General features: G+C 41.7%; 2 protein-coding genes across 2 annotated transcripts; one reads left to right on the top strand and one right to left on the bottom strand.

Annotated features, from left to right (window-relative positions):
- Nucleotides 1-308: 308 nt before the first annotated feature.
- LOC139346125 (class I histocompatibility antigen, F10 alpha chain-like) lies at nt 309-7,270 on the bottom strand. The gene is made up of 8 exons (XM_070985056.1): nt 6,963-7,270; nt 6,319-6,585; nt 5,611-5,889; nt 3,710-4,012; nt 3,153-3,248; nt 2,743-2,802; nt 1,456-1,512; nt 309-1,267 (listed from the first exon to the last, which is right to left on the bottom strand). Exons 1-8 carry the CDS (start codon nt 7,054-7,056, stop codon nt 1,179-1,181), a joined length of 1,245 nt encoding a protein of 414 aa, XP_070841157.1. The 5' UTR covers nt 7,057-7,270; the 3' UTR covers nt 309-1,178.
- Nucleotides 7,271-9,800: 2,530 nt separating this feature from the next.
- LOC139346129 (class I histocompatibility antigen, F10 alpha chain-like) lies at nt 9,801-20,410 on the top strand. Its single transcript, XM_070985060.1, has 5 exons — nt 9,801-9,959; nt 17,330-17,596; nt 18,399-18,677; nt 19,028-19,330; nt 19,886-20,410. Exons 1-5 carry the CDS (start codon nt 9,902-9,904, stop codon nt 19,909-19,911), a joined length of 933 nt encoding a protein of 310 aa, XP_070841161.1. The 5' UTR covers nt 9,801-9,901; the 3' UTR covers nt 19,912-20,410.
- The last annotated feature ends 5,831 nt before the right edge of the window (nt 20,411-26,241 follow it).

The raw sequence follows: 26,241 nt of genomic DNA, 5'->3' as shown, positions 1-26,241 counted from the left end.
GTAAATAAATCTCTTTTTTTGACTGCCTCACGTCTGTACAGAGTTCTTTCTTCGTTAGTTGTCAGTGTTATCGTTTCTACTAGTAAAGGGAAACGTAACAGTGAGTAAATGTGCTCAGGAGCTCCCCCCAGTGGTTCAAACCTGCACTTAATGTGCAGCAGTTTCTCAGTGTGGACTGTTGACATCTTATTTTAAACACTTCTGTGTTAACACTTGCAAAATGTGTTATATGGATGTTACTGACCTGTAAACCAATAGATACAAAATAATGTGACAGTCATAAAAAAAACCTGAAACAGAAAACCATGCTCCTTTGTCCAAGTATTTATTCAAAAATATTTTAACAGTAGTAGAAAAACCTGAGCAGAAACAGTCCACATGTATCAGCCTTCTTAGTTAAAATGCAAAATAGTTCCAACACTGAACTGCACCACAGTCGAACACTGCTCTTACACATGTTGATTTAACTCAAACAAAAGAAAAAAACATCTTGACCGTGTTGAAGCGTCATGTAACAGATTAACATCAGAACTGTGAATAAATATTTATGTCGAAATATTTCTGTTGACATATTTAAAAGCATGACTCGTGTCAACAGCATCCCCGTTTCCAAAAGAGGTGGGACGCCGTGCATTTTCAAAAGCTGAAACACCATATTCAGCTGAAAATGGCACAAAGACAACACACCAAATGTTTTGTTTCTCTGTAATTATATCCTCATGTAGATTTTGATGCCAGCAGCTCATTTCACAAACGTTGGGACAGTGGCAACAAAAGGCTGGAAAAGCTGTGAAATGCTGAGAGAAAACAGCTGCTGGAACATCTCACAGTTAATGAGGTTGAGTGGCAGCAGGTGAGTGACATGATCCAGAAACACCGCGGCCCCCTCTGGTCCTGAACTCATTGAGACAACTGTCCTGTGGTCTGACGAGTCAAAGTTGGACATTCTTTCTGGAAATCATGGATGCTGCGTCCTCTGGGCGAACGAGGAGAGGGAGCGTCTGGCTTGTTATCAGTGCACAGTTCAAAAGCCAGCTGGGGGGGGGGGGGTCCCAACTTCTCTGGGAACTGGGCTTGTGAAATTCTCTCAAACTGTGACTAAAAAAGCAAATTACTGTCAGAATGTGCATCAGTAAGGCTCGCTTTGAAGACATACAACACAACATACAGGCCATGTTTCAGCCCTGAGTCTTCTTCATCAACGGAGTGTCGCTGCCGAGACTTCCTGCCGAAGAATTAGTGGAACCACGTGACAAATTGTCCTCTGCTGAAGAGAGAACATGGAGCAACAGTCAGGTGCAGGACAAGAGAGGGAACAACAGACAGATTTCTGTTCAGGCAGTCATGCAAACACACAGACGGCCTTTTAGCTCCACAGGCTGATCTGCTCTGAAACCTTTGGGAAAAGACTTGGGAACTGGTGCAAACAGGTTATCAGATAGAGACATTAGTTACCGTTGGCCGATGCGCTCGTGGAAACTCCTGGAGGAGGCACAGGCAAAAGCACCGAGTCTGCAAATGAGAACAAAATAAATCACTGACAAAGTCTCTGAGCCTGAAAGAACAAAATACAGATTGAATGGACAGACAGATCGTCTCATTGGTTAAAAGCGTCTCCTCTTTATTTCTTATTACATCTCTCACATCGTGTCATCGGCTCACACACTGCTCACTGCCTCAAAAACACTCTCCACAAGAGTCGGAAAACTGTGCGACTCCTCTTTCTCCCCGTGAGCCGCGAACTACAAACCTTCCTGCAATGCCATGAATGTTGGCAGTGTTTCCCACACATTCATGTATTTGTGGCGGCCCGCCACGAATAAATTTTAGCCGCCACAAATACATTTTTCGGCTTTTGATTCAACCTCGCCTCCGGACTGTTTGCTTTGAGAATGTCGCGTGTCGTTACAATTCTTACAATTTTCTAAAGAAGAAAAGACCTCGTCTTGAAGAGGCGGTAGGTTCCGGACCTCACGGGGTATTATCAAAACGGTATAAGACGCTTAAGAAACGCATGGAGTAGTGACAAGTCTTCCATCAGTGTGAAATGTATTTGCTTTCAATATTTCCAGGCTTCAACTAGCGCCGCAGCTGTGGCAGCAGATGCAGCTGTGGCAGAGAGAGAGAGAGATGCGGCAGTAAGAAGGAGAGAGGAGGAGGAGGAGGAGGAAGGGATAGTAGTAGCGGGTAACGTTACGCAGGGAGATGTAGGGGAGGAAGCAGGCAGCAGGCAGTGGTTCCAGCTAGGGTGGAGGTAACAGGTGAGACTCGGCAAACACAGGGAAATAAAACAGGGGTCGGGTCAGATCAGGAATGCATTTTTCCCATAAAAGGTTCCTAATTTTTAATGTTTTTGTTTGTTTGGAAATATACTTGTATATCTAGTACAAACTAAATAAATACTCCAGTAAAAACTAAATACAAGCTATTATTCATATCTTTTATTACTATGTATATCTATTAATCTTAACCCCCCCCCCCGGACCACACCACCACAAATAGATCCTTGATCTGTGGGATACACTGTGTCGGTACGTGTTTGAGAGTGTTACCAGTAACACACAGTAATCAAATGTAAATTTATATTTAACCCAAATGGCTTCTCGAGTCATATCATCATGACACTGTGGCTCACATAGATTTGATGAGTTAGGAGCTGAAAAAAACTGATCTGCTCTGAAACCTTTGGGAAAAGACTTGGGAACTGGTGCAAACAGGTTATCAGATAGAGACATTAGTTACCGATGGCCAATGCCCTCATCTGACCTTCTGGAGGATCCCTGGCAGGCAAACGCACCGGGACTGCAAATGAGAACAAAATAAATCAAAATAAAAATGTCTTGCTGCTCAGGTGAAATTCAGCAGTTACAGATAAGATACCTGAGGAAGCTCACGTATGTTCAGAAGATTACCGGCTTTCATCTTTTTTTCTTTTCTTTGAAAAGTCAAAAACACTCTCCACAAGAGTCGGAAAACTGTGCGACTCCTCTTTCTCCCCGTGAGCCGCGAACTACAAACCTTCCTGCAATGCCATGAATGTCGCTACGTGTTCGAGAGTGTTACCAGTAACACACAGTAACCAAAATATGATTGGATTCAATAACAGATGAAGAACTGGAGCAAATATCATGAAACATCAACATGTCTCTCACCATTCTTCTTTCTGTGAACCACGAATCCAAGAGCGGCGACGATGACGAGAGCGAGAACAACCACTGCAACGATGATGGGAATGACAACAGAATTCTCTGTTGAGCAGAAAACAACAACAAACAGTCACAACCTGAACAGATGAAGCAGGTTAGAAGACGAGAACGTCCATCTGCCAAAAGGACGCCATCCTGCATACAGACGCTGTGTTTGTGCTGCTGTTTCTGGTCACAATGAGAGCTTCTGACTCTCATTCAAAGGCCTTTCTGACTCTGCTGACTCAGCCTTTTTTCTGCCTGGTTTACAGACGGGATGGCAATAATTCCTTTAAAGCACTTAAAAACTCTGGCTTTAAAAATAACTTTGGGTCCCTTTAGGGATTCGGTGGTACCGTTGTCAGGGTCCAGAGGTGGACATGTGCACTGGTTAAATATTCATCTGAAAATGCCTTAAAACGAGTCTCTAAAACCATAGATGGAAGAAAGCGAACAGCAAAAACAGACGTAAAGATACATGAAGTGCAGGACGTTACAGTAAAATAAACTGATCCCAGTCTTACTTTCATTGCTCCTGATGGCTGCTTTGTCCAGTTTGGTGACGATGTCGTCCTCCACACCAGAGAGATGAAACACACAGTCGTACCTCCTCCAGTCTTCAGGTGGGACTGATGAAACGTTCAGGTCAGCGCTCGTCTGGAAGGTTCCGTCGTGGTTGGGGAGGATCTCTCCGAGCTCCACGTCCTCATGAAGCTGCTCTCCATCTTTCCTCCAGATGAGTGTGGCTCTGTCAGGGTAGAAACCTGAAGCGTGGCAGCTGACTGGAGAGGACGGAGTCTTCTGGAGGAGAGACACTGAGGGGAGCTCTGCAGAGGGAGAGAGAGAGAGATTTTTTTTTTAATATATTTTTGATCATGAATGCCATTCCTGTGTGCTGCACCAGTATTTTTAAAGATCTACGGTAAAACAAACCTGTCAAAATAATCATATTCTGCCACTGACCAAAATGTAAATCAGCAAATATGCCAAAAATGAGAAAACATGCAGCACAGCCATGAAACACTGTATTTCTCTGCTAAGTCAGGGCTTGTCAATTCCATGTTTGTATTTTTATGTCATTATGATGGAAATTTGCCAGTGTGAAGGTCTCGTTCTCAATCAGCTATCTCAGATGATGCGGATCATCGGCATCCAGCAGCTCACATTTACCTTCATGTCCTCATTCTCACAGACCTCACGCTGTCCTGGGTCTCTGTTCCTTTCTCAACCCCCTGCACACATGCCTCATACTCTGCTCCACCTCCTCAGACCTGCCATCCTTCAGTTATCCACTCGATGCCAGACCAACACCATCACCTCGAATCAAACTCTACTAATGAATATGCTCACTGATCTGTTCTGTTCTGTTGTATATTTTACAATTTCAGTTTGCACATAGAATTCCATTTTGGACATTCAAGATTCAGTATATAGTGTAATTATAATATATATTCCATCTCAATTTTGCACATCCAATATGCTCAGTATATAATAAAAAATACTTGTTTTATTGCTGTACATTTTATCGTGTTGTATATTTCTTATTTACATCTTTATCTTTAGTATTAATATTCTGTTTCTTTTTATATTGCCTTTATATATATATATATTCCTTCTCGTTCTTTCTTTCTATTTTATTCTAATCTATAACTCTATTTTGTATGGAGCACTGCTACAAAAAACTATTTCCCCTCGGGGATCAATAAAGGAACACTGATTCTGATAAAGTCAAATGCTTTTGTTAAGTCAGTGAAACAAGCCCGTTTCACCCTCACATTATTCTTACAGACTGCACAAATATGGTCAATGCTTTGGCTGAATCTGAACTCTCTTACTGCCCATGCACTCGCATCCCAACATGCAACAGAAATAATGTCCAGCACACAATGAGCAAACACAGCAGGTCATCTCAGCCCCTGCTGGATCCCCATCTTTCCTAGCTGACCACTGCCAGAAACAAAAGGTTTTTCCTGGGAGAATCCCCCTCAGCAAAGCATGAAATCGACGTCTGTTATCCCTTTGCAGACTGGGAAAAAAAGCCTTTGTTTTGTCCAACCGCTGCCACTTTTCCATCATCCCAGCCCAGCTCTTCCTTAACGAGCCGGGTCCACGTCCTCTGAGCTTCAGCCTCTCAGCACTGACCAAACTGGGCAAAGGATCCCACCTTCACTCCTCCACCTGAGGCATTTCAACTCACTCTCTTAAAAACGTCATTATTAGTAAATCATCAGTAAGCAGCGGTGTGGATATACAGTTCATTCATCAATCATGCGTGATCTGCAGGCGTACTGCTTACTGCTACGCTCTCGGCTGTGTATGCAGATACAGTGTGTGTACATGACAGACAGAAAGGCAGAGAGATCAGCAGATCTTTGTCATTTCAACAGACTGCTCCATTAAACGACAGCAGGTCATGTGATCCTACCTGTCCTCAGCAGAGAGCTCCTCCCATAGTCCACATACTTCTTCAGCCACTCAGGACAGGTCTGGGTCAGGTAGACTTTTATCTGCATAATCAAGCTTCTGCTGTGATCCAGCTTTTGTTTGGTGATGAAAGCCTGCTGTTTTGGGGCGATCCAGGTCTCTGTCTTCGGGTCAAACACTATGAAGTCCTCTCCATCGTAACCGTGCTGATGAACACCACTGACCTCGTCCGTCTCGCTGTCCCACTCACAGCCGTACAGCCACTGCACGACGTGGACACCTGAGAGAGACAGAAACAGAGACTACGGTAAAGCAGAGCGAGATCCCGTCACAGTCAGCTTTCAGAAACTAAAACGCAGCATCTTCGCCTTCTGCTGTTATCGGCTTAAGGAAGCACTCACAGCCAATCATCACCTGCTATGGTGCAAAGAGTCAACCGCTGCGTGCTGGGATGGACCGACATAATTCATCCTAATTGTTAGCTATTAGCTATTGTATAGTGTTAGCTATTATGGGATGGAAAGAAAGGCTGCATCAGTGCAGGAGAGCAGCGTCCAGCATTTTCATCACGTGTAAACCGTGTTTGTCAGATGCGTGAACGAAGAAAAACCTTCAAATTAAACTGCTCAACGTGCGTGAATGACACTCAAAGGATGACGCAGAGGGACGCCAGCTGGTCCTCTTTGATAAAAGGGAGACATAAACGAACCTCTGCTTTGGTTGAAGCGCTTCTCTGCAATTTTAAGGTTGGCTTTGAAGGTCTCCTGAGCGCTCAGAGAGACCCCAGTCTCCCTCGCCCAGTACTGTGGATCATCCGCTGTGGCTCTGCTCATCCAGGCCTGTTTGGGCTCTGCTCTCCTGGTGTTACTGTCATAGTGAAACATCTGGACGCCGTCGACCATCCCAACGATCACAAACTCTGGGAAGTTTGGGACTCCAGAAGAGGCAGTGTAGAAATACTTCAGAGAGTGATTCACTGTCAAACAGGTGATGAGAAGGATTTCACATTATTGAAAATGAATTTCTTACTTTTCTGTATATATATTAATATTAATCCCTTGAGGACAAAAATGTTTTCTAACGTTAAATTAAACGGGCGATGAAAAAAACACGAAGTTTAGAAATGAGTGGAATTAAGACAAATGTTTAATTCATTAAGTTAAGTTAATTCTTCATGAGCGTGCTAAAAATAAAAGCAGGCTTATGTTGATGATTGGAAACACTCGTGAAAATAACAAACAGCCGACGAAAGAACGGTTAACAAAAAACAAGATGGCGTCTGCTTCCGCTTTGACGCTACCGACAGACTTCACGGTACAGATTCACAGGTAAAACACATTTTAGTCAACTTACGTGCAGCTGTAGCGTGGCAGAGGAACAGCAGCAAGATAACCTTCCCCATTTTGAGAGGAGAGGAAATTAAAATGTCATTTGATATGAACTTCATCGTAGTTTGGACACTTCGGTAAAGTTTGACGCATAGTCACAAATTCGATGTTTCCGAGAGATAAACTCATCAACGACACGTTTCTAACAAACTAACGAAGCCGCTTTCGAGGAACAGTAAGGCTGACAACGAGCGACACACTGATTTTAGTCGAAACGAGCCGCCGCTCGAGAACACAAACAACACCAGTCTGTATACGAAGCTGGAGGTGGGCGGGTACGGTGGCCCCGAGTATCCAAACACAGCAAAACACGTTTCAGAAAACACTACGCCCCCAAAACTCGACAGTATTTCACTAAACTCAAAATTTCAGAAAACAAAACGATATTTCACAAAACAATTCACGAAACACAACATTTCACGGAACACCTGGACCAGGTGTGTCCCCGTGCACATGAAGCCAGAGCGGCAGCCAGCAGGTCTCCTCATCACTCATCTGTGAGCTCTGGCTTTTAGTTTCCTCTTGTTTGTCTCAACAGAGCAGAATCCATACAGCACATCTTCACTCATCCACTGCCTGCACTGCTGACTTTACACATTCCTCCATCTGTTTGCTGCTTGTTGATCATTTAGCTGTAAAAGAAATGTAAGTAAAGAAAAAAGTAAAGAACCAAAGATCTGACTTTTATCCATCAGACATAAATTCTGTGAGCTTTTAGAAAGTACCTGGAAAGCAACAAGTGAGGGTTGAAACAGTCCAAACGGTGCCAAAGCCAGAGCAAAGTGAGAAACAGCATCAGGTGTTCAAACATCAGCAGCGGTGTTACGTTTCTCTCGTTCCAGCAGTTTTCAGCGTCCACAGCTCCAAATCAGCTGAGACGCCTTGATCCTGAAGGACAGAGCTGACCTGATCTGATGTTTGTGTTTCACAAGCTCTCTGACTCTCTTTCTGCTTTGCTTTTGTTTCTCTCAGCTAAAACGTTGCTTCGTGGAAACTCTCTGGTGTTTCAGTAGATTATCTGTCCTGGCAGTCGGCCTCACCAAAACCAGCCTGTGCTGAAATGTATTAACTCATAAATAAAATATCTGATTGGATGTGGACTTCAGAAAGGATTCAGATGTTCCCCTGAGTGTCATTCAATAATCAGATGGTGTGTTTAAAATAACAGATGACAACAGTCTGTAACCACTACTTGGAAAAAAATAGATTAACCAATGGTTCATAAGTAGCTACATAAGTTTCTCACACACAGGCCCGATAAGGAGGATGATAAGCAAAACACGAATGCACTTTAGTTAAAACAGAATAGAGAACACATTTATTACATTCAACACAATAATGAAAAAAATCAATAACCCCAAGATAATTGTCTTTTTTTTTCTTTTCCAGTTCAGTTCTGTTAAGTCAGGTCAGTATGTTTTTCTTATAGTCAGATCTCAGTTCAGTTAGGGGCCCCCTTTTTAGTCTTTTATTTTCGCTCAAGCTTATCTGTCTCTTTGAGTGGAAATCCAGCGCATCCCAGGACACCATTGGATTTTCTCCCTCCACATGCGACAGCAGAGATCCTCGCCGAACCTCTCGCTCGCTGGGAAATCTTCGTGGCCGTCCTCGTCAGAGAGCAACACACACAAAAAAAACCAACCGGAGAGTTTAAAGACTTAAACACTAATCCTCCTCTCTTGCTTCGGCAACCAAACGTCCCAAAAAACAAGTAAGTATCTCTCGAACAATACAGAACCGTCTAAAAAAATCACTTTTCTCTTCTTTTTTTCTCCTCCCGTAGCTTTGTATACATACTCCGACTCCGTCGTCTTCTTCTACTGTGTACCACTACGTACGATCCTACTCCTTCTGTCTCCCGCTGAGCTACTGAACAAAGCTTTGGATTTCCAGTGAAAAACCACTCACACAAACATTTCAACTGTAACCGAACATCTATAAAACACAAATGTAAATACACAAAAAAATGAATGGAAATGTAACTATAACTGTACAAATGAAATTAACAAATGAGTTTAACAATAAAATAAATCATATGTTGAATTTATGGGGGTTACAAGTCCACACTGAGGAACTGTGCTGCTGCACATCAAGTGCAGGTTTGAACCACTGGGGGGAGCTCCTGAGCACATTTACTCACTGTGACGTCACTGAAATCACTTTGACTTGTTGTTTGTTGTTGATGTTTCGATCAGGACTCTTTTCAGTTCCAGAGCAGCCACACAGAGCCAAAGAACAATAAGACACTACTGCATCCACACACACTCCACAGTGTCTGATCTGTAGCTGACAGTGACCTCTGACCTCCCACAGAATCAACACATATTCTATTCAATTCATTATTCCTTTATTCGTCCCGTGAGGGGAAATTGCAATTCACAGCAGCACCAATCAAGTGGATAGAATGGTAAAAGACAACAAGTGCATGCAAGTTAAACACAACAAGTATATACAAAAGGGTGGGATCGAAAGAAAACGTCATCCTAAAAAAAAAATATAGTATTTACAGACTGTTATGTATCGGTAGTATTGCACAGATTATTGCACACTGAACAAGATGTGAGCAGCAGCAGCTTTCAGACTCCTTTCATATGCGAACAGAGCTCAGAAAGCAAAATAAAGGCCCGCATGTCATGTCTCCCCATCCTCCTCCACAGGCTCACATGAGATCAGCTCAGTTCTGCTTTCCTTCATAACCTCAGTGGCTCAGTTTGACCGAGTTACAAATGATGTTGATCCTCAGGCTGAATTCTCATTGGCTCAGACAGAGTTTGATATCAGGGTCTCTCCTTATTTTGTACTTATTTTACTGTTGATCCTCAATCTGGAAGCAGTTCGTGAGTTTGTCCTGTTGAAGAAAAGTCAGTCGTTTTTCTGTCGAAGCTTCAGAAGCGACAGTTCACAATGAGGACGTTGGTTTTTGTGCTTCTGCTGGGAACAGGTCTACATGGGGCGGCGGCAGGTGAGTGAAGACTTTTTCAAGTCAGCTGATTGTTAAAGAAAAAAGGCTTCATTTATATTCTTTCTATTCTGTGTCTGTGAATTGAAGCTTGTCTCTCCTGCAGATGATAGAAATGATTTAAAAAGTATTTGTCATGCACTCGTGGCAGTAACGCATTCAAACACACAAAAGTGAATCAAAATGAAAACTGGGGGACGCCACCACCAGGGCACCAGGACCACCACCGTTAGCTTCCAGCACCTGAATGGAGAAGGGAAATGATTACTGGGGTAAACTCAAATCAACAAATCACCTGCAAACAAAAACAAATACACAAAGCTTTCAACAATAGGCAACAACCAACTTGACAAATTAGCCAGATTAACAAAACAAAATGATTTAGCTGCCAAAAATAGTTTGAAGGAACAAAACAATTTAACAAAAACTAGTGTACACAAAATAATCAGAATTAGTCGAACAGAAGAGAACTTGTACTTCATCAAAATAGACAGAAGAGAATGATATAACTCAGATAACCAAAATGAAAATAACGAATGAATCAAATCAATTGAATGCACCTCAATGGTGACAAAATGAGTAAAGAGAGAAATGAACAAAAATGAGAAAACAAGCAAGTTAACCCCACAGCTGGCCCACCAGTCAGTGTCTGCCATAAAAATATAGAAATAAACTAAATTGATTTAAAAAAAGGCGAACTCAATGTTGAGACTGACAGCAGAGAGACAGGTTGACATGCATACATACCGATCAGGCTGCGCCAAACCACATGTGGGAGAGGAGAGCCTCACGTTCACCTGGCTGCGGTGGCAAACCGCGGCCGCCAATAAGCCAGGTACGTCGGAACAGGGATTCCCCCGCGAGCTGTTACGTCGGCACTGAGTCGGACAATCCGACGTATAAAACCAAACATAACGACCGATATCATAACGCGCAGAATTAGGCGAAATCAGGTACAACAGCAAGACAGCTACTGAAACATTACCTGTCATGCCTTTGGGTCAAAGACATTTATAATTTCATAAGTCAGTTGAAAGGTTACAAATAAGTTCATAATGTATAAATAAATAAGTTGATTTCATGGTTAAAAACTGTTAAAAGTTCGTAAAGGATCGTTTTGGTTACTGCAGAGTGGGTGCTCATCTCATGAATAGACAATCTTTGGTGTTTTTTCTCTCACGAGAGACTGGCTAGCGGTACGGCAGAAATCAAGATCACAAAACACTCATAATACGCTGTGTTGACTCCAGAGCATTTGAGCCTTTGGAAATTTTCGTCTTTGTAAGTATTATGTGTACGAAGCACTTATATAGAGGCCATAAATGTTATGAATTAGTATTTTGAGGAAGTTTGTAAAGTCAGTTGTGTTTCCGTTACCGATCCGTTCCGGATACCGATGTTACCGACGTGTATTAGCTACGTGTTTGTGTTAGCATACCACATATATTGTAGATAGTAATTGCATTTTTTTGTATGTTACAGTTACCGTTTGTCAACATTTGTCAACATTTGACATTATGTATGATTGGCACGTTGACTACAAGACGGCTCCATAAAAGCAAGAAAAGAAAGCCTTGTGTACGGAGTTTTCTTAAATGGTTCGCTAGCTGTATAGCAGCACACAGGCACGTGTTGTGAGGACAGCACATTACCTGCAACAGCAACGGTGGAAAGAAGGAAGTGAGGCGACCAGGAAGTGGGCGGGCCTCAGTGCCAAAGAGCAAGAGGGCGACAAGATGGGCATGCGCCCAGTGGCCTCAGGTGCTAATTGGCTAATGCGCTGAGAGGAAGGGCAAGGCGGCGCACTCACTTGCCATGAGAAACAATGGCAGGAAACCCCAGCCAGACAATGGTGAAGCGTACTGATGTTTCACAAAGCATTTATTTATGTTCAGCTGTCAGCCTTGTTTTGAACATAAACTTCCTTTTCTGTCCTTCACTCCTTTCACGAAACACCAAGAGCGACAGGAAGGATAAAGATAACACAAAAATAAATAATAAACATATATAAGCTCTTACAAGTCAACAAATATCACCTTTAAACAACTTTAACCATAGGCAAAAATTAGCCATAATAACGCTGACATTTAGCACATTTAGCACTCAAAAACATGCCAAAATATAAAGTTAGCAGTACCAGATAAACATTTTAAAAGAAGCTAACATTTGCTGGTCTGCTACAGCAACAATATACACAAAACAACGTTTCCGTCATAAAACCGTCATAAAACAAATAAAATAACAAGATACCTTGTTCCCAGTACAGCTAGGCGCTTATAATTTTTATACATCTTCTTTGCATTGGACAGCAACACCGTGTAATCCGTTTTTCCTCGCCCCTTATGCATTTTCCGACCTTTTTTTGGATACATCTCCCTCGTGTCAAGGGTCGCTTCTTAGCTGTACACTTCCTGTGCCGCCGGAAAAGCGCCAAAATAAACGCCCTTAACGTTCAAATACACCTTCAAAATAAAGCAAGGCGGGAACAGTTATTTTAACACTAACAAAACAAAGGCTTACAAAAACTGATGAACTGATCACAGACCTTTTATAGGAGTCATTTACACTCCCACCAAATCATGAGTAAATAATGGAACAGTATACAGTTTACATTAAGCACAAATGATTCCTAACTGAAAATGACACTCCTCATATAAGAGCTCAAACAACTTATGCAAAGAACAAATAACCATTATAAACCTTGTAAGCTTACAAGTTATGGGAAGAGTGTATTATGAAATATAGGGAGAGTATGCAAGTCTAATCAGCCTCTAATAGCAGAACTAGCTTCTGGACTGGGCGCTCAACTTCAGACATCTTGTGGAGACGCTCCCCTTTCTTGCCCTGGTCCCTGTCACCAAGACAGACCTTAATTCTCCTTACTAGTCTGTCTTTGTCAGTAGTGACTTCTGATACTCTGCCCAATCTCCACTCATTACTGTAGGCATCCTCTCCTTTCACCATGACAACATATCCAACTTGCAGATTCCTCCTCAGTGTATGCCATCGCTGTCTGAGAGTGATGTTGGCAAGGTATTATTTTCGCCATTGACTCCACAACTGTTCGGCCAAGTACTGAACATGTCGCCACCTCCTCTTGCCATAAATGTCCTCTCTGACAAACTCAGAGGGGGGGGGGTAAGGCCTTGACAGTTTTTATGATCAAGAGATGATTAGGGGTGAGTGGCTCAAGGCTATGGGGGTCACTGAGGTTGTTAACAGTCAGTGATCGACTGTTGACAATCGCCATAGCTTCATAGAGGAAGGCCCGCAGCGAAGCGCCATTTAGCCTACCAGAGGAAAGAGCCAACATGGACCTTAGGACGCTTCTCACTGTCCTTATTTGTCTTTCCCAACCCCTCCAACATGGCTTGAATAGGGTGCATTCATGCAAAAGTTGCATTGTTTCTCAGAAAGAAATGCAGCCAGCTGGTCTGCATCGACTTCCTTAAGAGCTTCCTTGAGCTAATTTTTGGCTCCAACGAAGTTCCTTCCTTGATCGGACTTGATCTGACGAATAGCACCTCGTATGGCAATGAAACATCGAAGGCCATTGATGAGGGCGTCAGTAGAAATGTCGTCAAGCATCTCAACATGAACAGCACGGGAGCTATGGCAAATGAAGAGAAGACCATACCTCTTGTTCTCTTTTCTTCCTTGCTTTGTGAGGAATGGGCCGAAGCAGTCCATTCCACAGAAGGTGAAGGGGAGTGATGGTTCTACACGTTCAGGGGGTAGATCAGCCATCCTTGGCTCTTCTGTTGCTTTTCGGTACTTTCTACAGGTGATGCATTGTATGAATGAATGTATGATGCTACTGCCCGATTGATTCCCGGAATCCAGTAGCCATGGGACCTGAGTTCATAAATGGTCAGGCCTTTGCCTTGATGGTTTATCCATTTATCCCCCAACTGTAGACAGAATGCCACAGCGTGTTGCAGGCTGATCCTTGAGGCTGACACAAATCTGGAAATGGTCAGAATCCACATCCCACTGTATCCCAAGAGCTCTCTCAAGCGGTAGATCATTGAATGAGAGATCCATATTCTTCACACTGGTTGCCCGTTCAGAAGGTGGTATGCTCTCTAGAACATCTCTGTCATTTGACACAAACTTGTGCAGTCGGAGACCACCTGTGGCAGAGTTCATGAGCTTCTCTTGCAAGCTGAATGGCGTCTTCAGTGCTTTCAACACTTGCAATCCCGTCATCGACATACAAATCTTTCACGATAAACTGTGAGCCTTTAGGGTAAAGGTCACTGTTTTTCTTAGTGAGACGTTTCAGCTCGAAGTTTGCACATCCAGGCGAAGAGGCTGCACCAAAGAGATGCACCTTCATACGGAACTCACTAGGCGATGAATTCAAGTCTCCTTTGTTCCACCAAAGAAAGCGCAGGTAGTTGCAGTCAGCCTCATCCACATGAAACTGATGGAACATTTTTTCAGTGTCCCACATCAATGCAACAGGGTGCTGACGAAAGCAAATGAGAACTCCGTTCAAGTTTTTCAGCATGTCAGGCCCTGAGAGGAGGTGGTCATTTAAACTGGTTCCTTTGTGTCTTTCAGAGCAATCGAACACAACGTGAAGCTTATCCAGCTTCTTTGCATGATGAACACCATGATGGGGGATGTACCATCTCTCACCTTCACTCCCACCGTCCTCGATCTGCTCTGCATCGCCCCTTTCAATGACCTCTTCCACGAACTTGACGTACTGCCCCTTATACCTTTCATCCCATTGCAGCTTTCTTTTGAGGTGGTTGAGGAGTATCATGGCTGAGCTTTTGTTGTCAGGCAAGTTTGGCCTGTTTTTGAAGGGCAGAGGCATTTCGTAGTGGCCGTGTGTGTTTTTGCATATGCCCTCGTCCAGCTTGTTGAGGAAGATGATGTCATCTTGTGACACTGTTTTACTGTCTTCGCTGCCATCCTTGAAGTCAGATTCTAGAATGCGGATAGCATCAGCAGGAATTGCTGGAGGTAGCTCTTTAACTGTGATTCTGTGACACAGGCGACTTGTGCTCTGCAAATCATGGGTTTGAGATAAGCGGCCCACAATGCTCCATCCTAAATCCGTCCGTACAGCGTATGGTTCCTCATCTCCTCCTAGAATGACTTGCCTTGGGGCCATGGCTCTAGAGCAGTTGTAGCCTATCAGAAGCCCTGCTTCACAGTCCTTCAGTGGTTGGATCTCGTCTGTTATTTCTCTGAGATGACACCATTGCTTGGCTGTCTCACAAGTGGGAATGTGAGCACGATTCGCAGGTATGCAGTCCTTTGTGTAGGTAACTGGAAGATCAACCTGAATGGCAGAACTGTATCCTCTTACACGAAGGCCAAAACCACTCTCACTTGGGAGAACAGTGTTCGTTCCACTCATGGTTGTCAACTTCAACTTCACTGGATGCCTTTCAGCATTTAGACTGTCACTCACTTCTTGGTCGAGAAATGTAGTATCACCTTCAGTGTCCAGTAGAGCGTAGACAAGTTTCTCTGCAGTTGGATTGTTTTTAGATGACACCCACACTGGCATCACCATCGATGTGCAGGACGAGCCTTCACCTGCTACACTGAGTGACGTTGCAGCAGTGCCTTGATTTGGTCCCATCTGTGAGGAAGACTTTTCTTTTTTGTAGTTGTAGTCATGAAGGACTGTAGGATGCTTTCCTTTGCAGTTTTCACAGAAGAGATGCTGATGACATTCCTTTGCACTATGGCCAGATTTTAGGCATCCATAGCAGAGTTTCTTCTTCTCTATGTAGTTCTGTCGCTCTACCAACGGCATCTCTGTGAACTTAGGACATGCATGAAGCTGGTGCCTATTATCCTGACAAAGAATGCATGGGGCCCTTTTTTAGGAGTCATTTACACCCAGGGCTGGAGTGGGACTCATTTTCAGCCCTGAAATTTCATGCCTCAGACCAGCCCACTTTAGATCACGACCTATTATTGTTAAAATCATGTAATTATAACCTTACATTTTAAGTCTACAATTTATTGAAGTTATTGTAATTCAGTGTATTTTTCTAAAATATTTCCAATTCAGTGCAAGTAAGGGTTGCTTCACAATGTAGATTTATATCAACATGAGTGCACAACCTCAACATTATTCTTTACAACACATCCTTTTCAACAATATCTGAATCTATATTCTGTTCAAATAAGTGTTCGTTTGGGCATAGAAAGTGGTTATATTACAACTAATGCTTGCTTGTTCACGCACTCTGTTACAACAGCTCACCTGTTCCTTCCATACTGACAGGAGCATCCTCTCATCACTGCTGGCTCCTGGCTCTGCTTCTGACACTAAATCACATTTTAAAAATGGTCATAATTCTCAGCACAAATCTTGCCTTTTTCCAAAGACTTCTGATCAATTCAGGTCAGTTTCATTAATGTAGTGCTGAATCATCGAGCATCTCAGGGCACTTTTCATATAGAGCAGCTCTACACTATACTCTTCATTCTTTTAATTATAATAATATTCACTCAACGAGCAATCCTACCCGCCCACTCTGGACTTGTGGGCTCATGGCTGGTGCTTGGTGCTGGATCTTGCTTCTGACTCTGAGGGGCTACAAGACAAAGTTTCCCAGTTATGTGGCGTCGCATCATACCATAATTTAAATAACGTTATGTTATATGCCACAATGCTACACAATTCATTGACATGATAATTAATTAACTTGAACGGTGGTTTGCAGGCGAAGTTCAACATCATCATCACGTTTCATCATCCTCATTTGTCATTTCCAACCGCGAGCTCATTTTAGTGAAAAAGTTTCCAATTTTAGCACATTTGGCTGTGTCTGTCTCCAGAGCTTTCTTCTTTTTAATTCTTGCCTTCTCTGCGCCACCCTTGATCTTCCTATTTTCCATCTTTCAAACACCACTGACCAAATGCACGGACGTGTTACTTCAGGGTGCGTCTGTAAAAAAAAAGAAAAGAAAAAAGCTCTGCCAATGGAGGCGAAAGTGGCCCAGGGACAGTGACATGATCAATAACTGAACGGTCAAAAGTCAGATCTTTATGTCCTCCTGCTTTATTAGACGTGGACGTCCAACAGACGTCTGTCTGTCAGTGAAAGTCAGGGACAGACTGCATGAAGTGAATGTGCGACTCCTCTGACGTCTCATTTCACAATAAAGACGTGTTTTCAAGAGCAGATGGTCAGAAATATGAAAGAGTTTGTGGAGCCAAATCTTTCTTTCTGAGTGTGTTTGTGTGTTTGTTGACTGCACAGCAGAGATGATGAGGATGTCTTGAATGCGCTGTAGTTCTTTTTGATTGTGTGTGCAGGAAAATAAGGTTTTTCAGTGATGAACAAAAGTGAAACTGTGAAAACTGAAATCATGACATGAAGTTTTTCTTACAGTGACTCACTCTCTGAAGTATTTCTACACTGCTTCTTCTGGAGTCCCAAACTTCCCAGAGTTTGTGACTGTTGGGATGGTTGATGACGTCCAGATCAATCACTATGACAGTAACACCAGGAGAGAAGAACCCAAACAGGACTGGATGAGCAGAGTCACAGAAGATGATCCACAGTACTGGGAGAGGGAGACTCAGATCTCTGTGGGTGCTGAGCAGATCTTCAAATCCAACATTGAAATTTTGAAGCCGCGCTTCAACCAAACTGGAGGTTTGTTTATTTTTCACTTTCTGCTGATAAAATGTTGTTTATATTTGAATCCTGTATTTTAGCAAACCGATGTTTACACACACACACACACACACACACACACACACACACACACACACACACACACACACACACACACACACACACACACACACACTATGTGATGTAGGCTTTTCTTTTCACACAGCTGATAGAGGAGCGTTAGCGCCTGGTTTCTTAAAGTACGGTGCGGGACTGGAAAAGGGACACAGGCTGCTTCTGCTGGGTCCCCATATGAGAGGAGGAGCAGTATGTTTGAATAAACATGTCTGACAGGACGACGTGGACACGTCTTATTCACATCAGAGACAGCACGACTCCACTGTCCTGACCGCAGCGTGTCCATCCCATAATAAGCAGTACAGACAGTGCAGCAGTCTGCTGGTCAGGACTCCGGCTCAGTGTGTGTGTCCCTGCAGCTCACATGAAGACACACCACCTTCAACAGTGGAGCTCAGCTGTTGGTCTCAGTGGACTCAGTGTGGTCAAAGGACAAAGAGGACATGAAGTGTGTTAGGATCTCACTCTGTGTCCCAGCAGTCTCTGCCTCTCCGTCTGTGTGGAAGACGTCCACGCCGTCCACGTGATGATTGGCTGTGAGTGGCTTCGGTGGAGCCAATGACAGCAGGAGGTGTAGATCGTCTGTTTTGGCGTCTGTGGATCAGCGTGTGTCTGTGGTGAAGATGTGATCTGGACTGGTGATCGATGACTGGGCTGTGATCTCACTCTGGTTCACTGTCCTCTCTGTCTGTCTCTCTCTCAGGTGTCCACGTTGTCCAGTGGATGTACGGCTGTGAGTGGGACGATGAGACTGGAGAGGTTAATGGTTATGATCAGTGGGGTTATGATGGAGAAGACTTCATATCATTTGACCTGAAGACAGAAACGTTCATCGCTCCAAAACAACAAGCTGTCATCACCAAACACAAGTGGGATTATGACAAAGCTGGGATAGCACTGAGAAAAAACTATCTGACCCAGATTTGTCCTGAGTGGCTGAAGAAGTATGTGGACTATGGGAGGACGTCTCTGCTGAGGACAGGTAGAATCACATGACCTGATGTCCTTTAATGGACACAACAACCTTCATGTGTCTCTTGTGTCTCTAAGAGGCAGGGATATTACAATAAATATGAAGGGACATACAGAGACCCACTTTGTCTCACTTCATGTCTCTTTCCCTCCTCACCTCTCTTCACCTGTCTTTGTCCTCCTCTGTCCCTCCTTCTTGTCTCAGCTACACTTCAGTCATGTTTCCTTTCATTGCAAACATATTTATAGTGTCTGCTGCTGAAGCATTTAAAGCAGATGACATCAAACAGGAATGATGATGTTAATATTCAGTAAATCCTCATGAAGATGCTCTAAAGTGTCTGTCTCTTGACTCTGCAGAGCTCCCCTCAGTGTCTCTCCTCCAGAAGACTCCCTCCTCTCCAGTCAGCTGCCACGCTTCAGGTTTCTACCCTGACAGAGCCATACTCATCTGGAGGAAAGATGGAGAGGAGCTTCATGAGGACGTGGAGCTCGGAGAGATCCTCCCCAACCACGACGGAACCTTCCAGACGAGCGCTGACCTGAACGTTTCATCAGTCCCACCTGAAGACTGGAGGAGGTACGACTGTGTGTTTCAGCTCTCTGGTGTGAAGGACGACATCGTCATCAAACTGGACAAAGCAGCCATCAGGAGCAATGAAAGTAAGACTGGGATCAGAAGTGATGAAGGCGGGAAACACACCTTTATTTTACTGTCAGCGTCCTGCACTTCATGTCTTTTTCTGTTTGTCTTTGCTGTCACTTTCTCTCATCGAGCAGTTTTTATAGAACATTTTAAGGCTTTGATTCATTTGAAATCAATGCACGCTGACAACAGTGTCAGCAAATCCCTGAAAGAATGAAAAGTTATTTTTCCTGATTTAAAGTTTTAAAGAATCTTCATCGTCTACCATCACTTTTTATTTTTACCTAAATTGATACAAGAAATTCAATAATGAAATACACAAACATACATTTAATCACATATTTTAATATGAGGTGGGTTTTTTTTATCACTTTCATAATTTATTTCAGTTTTTAAATAACTTTTTTTCTTCAGACCATGTTTAACCATTTTAATGTGTAACCACAGTTCAGAGGTTTTCTGTATTGACTTCACTGCTGTCACTTTTAGAAGATAAGTGGATTTTTTAAAAGAAGCTGACAAAGTTTTCAACTGGAAGCACGTGAATAATTTGTCTTTTCTTCTCGTTTCAGACAAACGCCCTCCATGTCATCAGTGAACCTATTTTTCTTGTGTTTCCTCTGCGCTGACACACTCTCTGTAGATGAAAAGACCTTTCTGGATCTTGTGCTGACCAGCTTTTGTGGCAGTGTTAGCTGTTTGTTAAACTTAGTGTCAGTTGACAGCAGGATGAGGGCTAACGACGTCTCTCTGACCTTCCAGCTGTGAGCAACCCTGAGCTCAGATCAAATCAAAAGTCAAATATGAACCTTCAGACAAACAGGGAGTCCAGTTTGTCAGACTGCTGCTGAACATGGTGCTATAGTAGGTAAATACTTGGCTCACACGATGTTCACACTTTAATCAATCAGGATGTTTTAAGTCTAAATGATTCAACAAAAATGTGGCTTTGTGGAATTGAACTCATTTCAACATTTACGCTCAATAATTTTGCTTCTGTTTGATGGATTTAATGTTTTTCTTTTTGTCTCTTTAGCTTTATGGAGACGCCTGTGATAATAACAATAAAAAACAAAGTTTGTCTCTTGACATGAATATATCAAGTTGTGCATTACTCTACATTTGTTCAAAATACAAGTCATTTAGATTTTTTTTTCTGGTAACAAGCTGTTTGTAAGTGGCTCAACAAATCTTCTTATGCAGACCCACACGACATTTTGCTCGATGTATTTACCATAGATATACATAGAAAGGCTAGATAGCTTATAGACGCTGTGAGCCAATGAGGGCTGACGTCGCTATGCGGCGGCCATCTTACCTAGGGGCTGCTGGCTCACTGATAACATTAATGCCTATGGAGCATGTACTATTTAATTAACCATAACTTGCTCAATTTTCAACCGACTTTTAAACGGTTTGATTTGTTATAAACGCCAGAGATGTAGTTATGTTACTGCATATTTATGGATAATTATAACCATGGACTTTCATATTAAATTAAAAAAGTAGATAGTAGACCATTACCTGCCATAGCTGAACACATATACAGTGAAATTAAATCGTCAGTGTTTATGTTAAACATTTAATAGTTTGATATTTTATATTTCTAATTAATACATATATTAAATATAAAGGGGTAAGTTGAGCCACATGATATTTCAAACTTAACCTGAATAATGTATGTACATTATATGAATTGTGATTCATATTGGCAATTTACCCCAAGGCTTTTGGTTCATCTTGCCCCATGACCATCGTTTTGATAAAACCTAATTAATTTAATGATTCAGAATGATCCTTTGCTAAATGATTCACATAGTTCTATACACTGAATATCACTAACATGCATAATCTATAAGTTTAGACCTGGGTCCATTTGCTTTAGCATAAAAAATAATTATACCACAGAAGTCAAAGAATTCCACAGCCAGTTGGAAATGATGTTTGTGTTCTTATTTTAGGGTCTTGTGACAACTCGTGTATAGTTTTAAAGATCATGGGGATGGTTTGTTCATCTTACCTGTTCTACCCTACATATATTTTATTATAAATTTTTAAATAAACACATTCAGTAACATGACATCAAGGTTTCTTTTATTAACAGGTGCGCACAATTACAAAACAATTCAAGATTCACTCCAAACCAACAGTAACACTAAACCATGCAACATTCACTCCAAACCAACATGCACCCAAAACCAACATATTAACATATAACATAGGCCTTTATAGCCTTGGGGCAGGAAGGCAATGCGTACAGGTGGTCAGGGGCCTTCCTCTTCAGGCTCTTTCTCCTCTCTCCAGTGGCTGCCTGAGGCTTTGGAAAAATATATAAATAATAATAAAAATAATAATAATAATAATAATAATAATAATAAGGACAGTATTAGCGGTAACTTTTTAACAATTCATGTTCACCCATCAGTGCTGAGTTCAAGACAATTCTATGTTCTTTAAATCTACAAAATAAAACCCAAATCAGTGCTCTTGTAATAAATTGATTTTAATAAATTGGCTTGGCTAAAGGCGAAATTATGTTTTGGGTCTCTAGACAAAATTGTCAGTTTCGATTGTAAAGGTTCCCTTCACCTTGTTGTAGTTTGTACATGCTTATTCATAAAAGTGTATGAGTGACATAAGCAAGTGACAGCCTGTGGTTCTCAATCCTTTTAAACAGATTACCACCTCAAATAATATCGGGTTCTTCAAGTAACACCATCATATCCCTTCCTGGGCACCACTGAGATAAATGATTTAATGATAAGCCATATGATGCTTTTAGTTGTGTACAAATACTCACATCAGGTGGAGGCTCATCCTGGTGCAGGTCCATGGGCAGGTTTTCTTCTGCTCTTCTAGAGGCAGCAGTGCTTCTTGTTGCTACTGGCTAAAATATACAGTTAAATATTAAAATGTCCTTAATGCACAACACTTCATGTATTCCTAAACTTGCAGAAATCATGACAATACGTATATCACATATTCTTGTTGGCCAATGATACACATACCCTTTGGAGATGAGCAGGGAAGTTGAAAATGGTTGGCACAACACCAGCCTTAAGCCGGACAGTCTGCCCTGTCCTGTCAAAATCCTCACTCCTGAAATGTTCGCTGCACAGTTTGCAGTTTTTTGATGCAACAAAACCGTCCCTTCTTAGAGCAAGTTCCCATTGCCTCCTCTTCTCTGCATATTGGGGAAACCTTAAAAACATGAGAAGATACCAAGATATATGAATTATTGACAACATTTTACACCCTTCTTACCTTTAACATTAATGGTAAGGACAAAAATACTGAGCTAAATTATGATATTGTTGGGGTAATTCATGTAGCCTATGCTTGAATGCCATTATGAAAACCTAAATAACAGTAAAATGTTAAAAGAAATGTGAAAAAGAAATATTCAATGATTATTATGTAAACAAATGGTAGAAATATTTCTAAAACGTCAGGGTCAAAATAACTTGTATTATACAAGTACAAATCCACTAAGGTAGCAACAATTATCCTAAATATGTCCCTCAAGTCATTTCTTATGAGTGAAAAGTGATTCCACGGGCTCTTGTTTTGAAGGAACGTTCGTTTGAGCATCCATATGCTGCACAAAAGTGTGGCATCTTGTACTGTAGGGGGGTATTTCTGCAAACACAAAGCCAGCCAGTTACTGTATCACAATAAATCTAAATCGAGGATATATTTCACTAATGAAACAGCTTGGAAATCATGTTAAAGCGAAGGAGTAATTATGCCTTTCCCACCTGTATAGAAGTCCAGGTTACTTTGTAATAGTCCAAGTGGCTCACATGTCTCATTCACAACCTCTTGTTTCTTTGCTAGCTAATACCCAACTGCATCCACACAAATTGTCATTTAGACAAAATATGTTGTTGTCATACAATTATTATTGGTTTCACGGAAACCTATATAATAATTGAAACTCCCAGATTGCAGCCTTGCAAATGGCTGTAACAAACACACAACTATGCAGCGATTTTCGAAAAGAAAAACTGCAATTTCAACAGGTCTGCGCGGCCTGAATCATAGCCACTTTAATAAGGTTTTTAATAAACCAAACCGTTTGTAAATCCGTCAAGAATTCAGCAAGTTAAGGGTATTTTTGTTTGTGTAGGTCGCTCACCTTCCCTCGACTACGAGAGAGCGCTCCGGAAAAGTCCCCCTAGGTAAGATGGCCGACCGGCGACAACGCCGGCGAAAGTCCCATCAGCCTTCCATCCTTTCTATGTATATCTATGGTATTTACGCCCCGTGTGGTGCATTCTGGGTACTTCGCGCCAAAACCGTTTGAAAAATGTCAAAAGGAGAAGTTTGAGAAAGTGCGAGACTGAACTTTAAGGTAAGAATTAAGTTAATGTTAGTGATATAGTTGGTTAATTACTACAATCTTTAAGGTTTTATATTGTTGTAGAAATGAATAAGATAACTGGAGGCTCTTGATGTGATTAACAATAATCAAGTGGCTTCAAAAGTCTTCTTGTGTGACTTGAAACTAATGTTAGCAAGTTTTAAAATACTTTAAAACTTGCGTTTTAAAAAACGCAAAACCCAAACTGACGTTTGGAAGTGACTGTAATTTAAAGTGAACAGGGATGTGTTTTTTTCTTCCACGTAACGTTAATCAGATGGCGCCGGGTGCCGCGTTTTCGGCTGCATGTAGAACACACCGGTGTTAGCCGTTAGCGTTAGAGAGCCCAGACACAGGTGATAGACAGCGCCGACTTCAGAGTTCCCAAATACGACAGCCTACGGTACAGAGGGCAGCGTGAGATGTGTGCTGCATAGACGATCTCTGTGCTCGCTAGATAGCACCAATCATAACATGTAGCATACCAGAATGACGGGGACAAACTCAGCTAAATGCCTATAACAAGCATTGCCACCCAAACGAAACACAAATAATATATTCCAGCTTGATAAAACTTTAGTTATCTAGGTAGTTAGTCTGAAATTCACTGTGAAGGTCCTGGTTGTTTACTTAAAGACGAAGGGGCTTCTTGAGTGAAGTGTGCCCTCTTTTTTACCATATATTATCTTTAGGGTTACTTCCTAGCGTCAGCTGTGTTTCTCACTTTATGTATTAATGCATAGGCACAGGAAGTTTGTTGTTTTTGTTTGTTTTCCCTTAGTTTGACACCACACACACATAACTGCATATGCTCCGACATATTCCAAATTTCAGTTTATGTTATGCTTGGTTATTCACTTGGTTTATATAGTAATATATATTTCAATATCTATCCATATTTTTTATTAGAAATCTGCTGCATTTGGAGTCAAACTTCATTTATGTTGTATGGTCTAATTTGAATGGGAAAATGTAAAGAGGTCAGGGCAAATTTCAATTCAATTCAATTCAATATTCCTTTATTCGTCCCTCGAGGGGAAATTCCAAATTTCACAGCAGCATCAATAAGTGAATAGAATATTCAAAAAGACAACAAGTGCATGCAATTAACACAGTATATACAAAGGGGTGTAATAGAAAGAGAAAGAGAAACAACATCATCCTAAGAAAATGTACCGAAAATATTGCACAGGTTATTGCCCAGGTGCACAGATTGTTTCCCATGTTCAGTTAAGTTATTGCACAGATTGTAATACAAATTATTGTACCCCCTACTTGGAGCAGTTTCTGTTGTAAAGTCTGACGGCTGCAGGAAGGAATGACCTGCGATACCGCTCCTTCACACACTTTGGATGTAGCATCCTGTCACTGATGGAGCTCCTCAGTGCAGTGAGTGTGTGTTGGAGGGGGTGGGAGTCATTGTCTGTCATGGAGGACAGCTTGGCTGTCATCCTCCTCTCCCCCACCTCCTCCACCTGTTCCAGAGGGCATCCCAGGACAGAGCTGGCCTTTCTGATGAGTTTGTCCAGCCTCTTCCTGTCATTTTAATAATGACATAATTTTCAAAAATGAGCCAAAAACAGTTGTATTTGGATGGAGTGAATAGCCATTATGACATATTAATGAAATAGAGTATAATTAGTTTTCCAGTGAAAACTTTCCAGAGAAAGGTCCACCTGGACATACCTGTGTTAAAACATCTGTAAAATTGCTCAGGTTCACTTTTTAGCATCTGCTTTTGCACAGTTACTCATGAGATATTACTTTACTAATTGTTAGATTCATTGGGCTACTATCCCATGACTCAAAGGTCGATTTGACTGTAAATGATGTGTTTTTTTTTTCTAGGTGGAAATGAAAAATGTACTTTTTCACTGTGTTCCTGATGATTTTACTCTGACACAGTAAGTAGCTTTCTTGTGCTTGTACTTTTTACCATAGTACAATTGTGTGACAGCTTTACTTACTTTTGAGATGACAATTTTTCATGGCTTTTCTGTCCAGTGAAAACCATGTATTTCCAAAGATTAAGTGTTTATTTATGGGTTGAGAAAATTGTCCTACTTCATGATGCGAAGCCTGCAGAGCTAGAGAGCCTGACGCCAAACTTGCCTCAGACATTATTAGACAATATTATTTATGCTCTGCTTCAGTTTTGCAAATATTTATGCTCCTAAAATATGATTTCATCCAGAGTTGTCTGACTGATCTGAGTTAAATAAATAATTTACAATGTTTTGTTTTATTCTTAACATAATTTAAAAGATAAATTATTTATGATTTTGTTTTCTTTAGTGGTCAGTTACTAACTATGTCATTGTATCCTTACAAACTTACGTTTTGGAATTTCCCCTTGTGGGACTAATAAAGGTATATTGAATTGAATTACCAGGTGATTTATCATGTCAAGCACTGGATGAAGGTACGTAAAAACAATTGCAATTGTTGTGGGGAAAGTGGGCAAATGTTAGATTATTTCAGTTACTTTATGGATCAGACAAAAAGTTGATTGAAAAATTATATTTAGTCTGAATTAAATAATGTAAGAAATTTTGACGGGTTCGA

This window comes from Chaetodon trifascialis, chromosome 17 (genome assembly GCF_039877785.1).
Source record: "Chaetodon trifascialis isolate fChaTrf1 chromosome 17, fChaTrf1.hap1, whole genome shotgun sequence".
NCBI classification, from domain to species: Eukaryota; Metazoa; Chordata; class Actinopteri; order Chaetodontiformes; family Chaetodontidae; genus Chaetodon; species Chaetodon trifascialis.
Note: the sequence above shows the minus strand (reverse complement) of the source record. Positions and strands in the feature narration are given on the sequence as shown.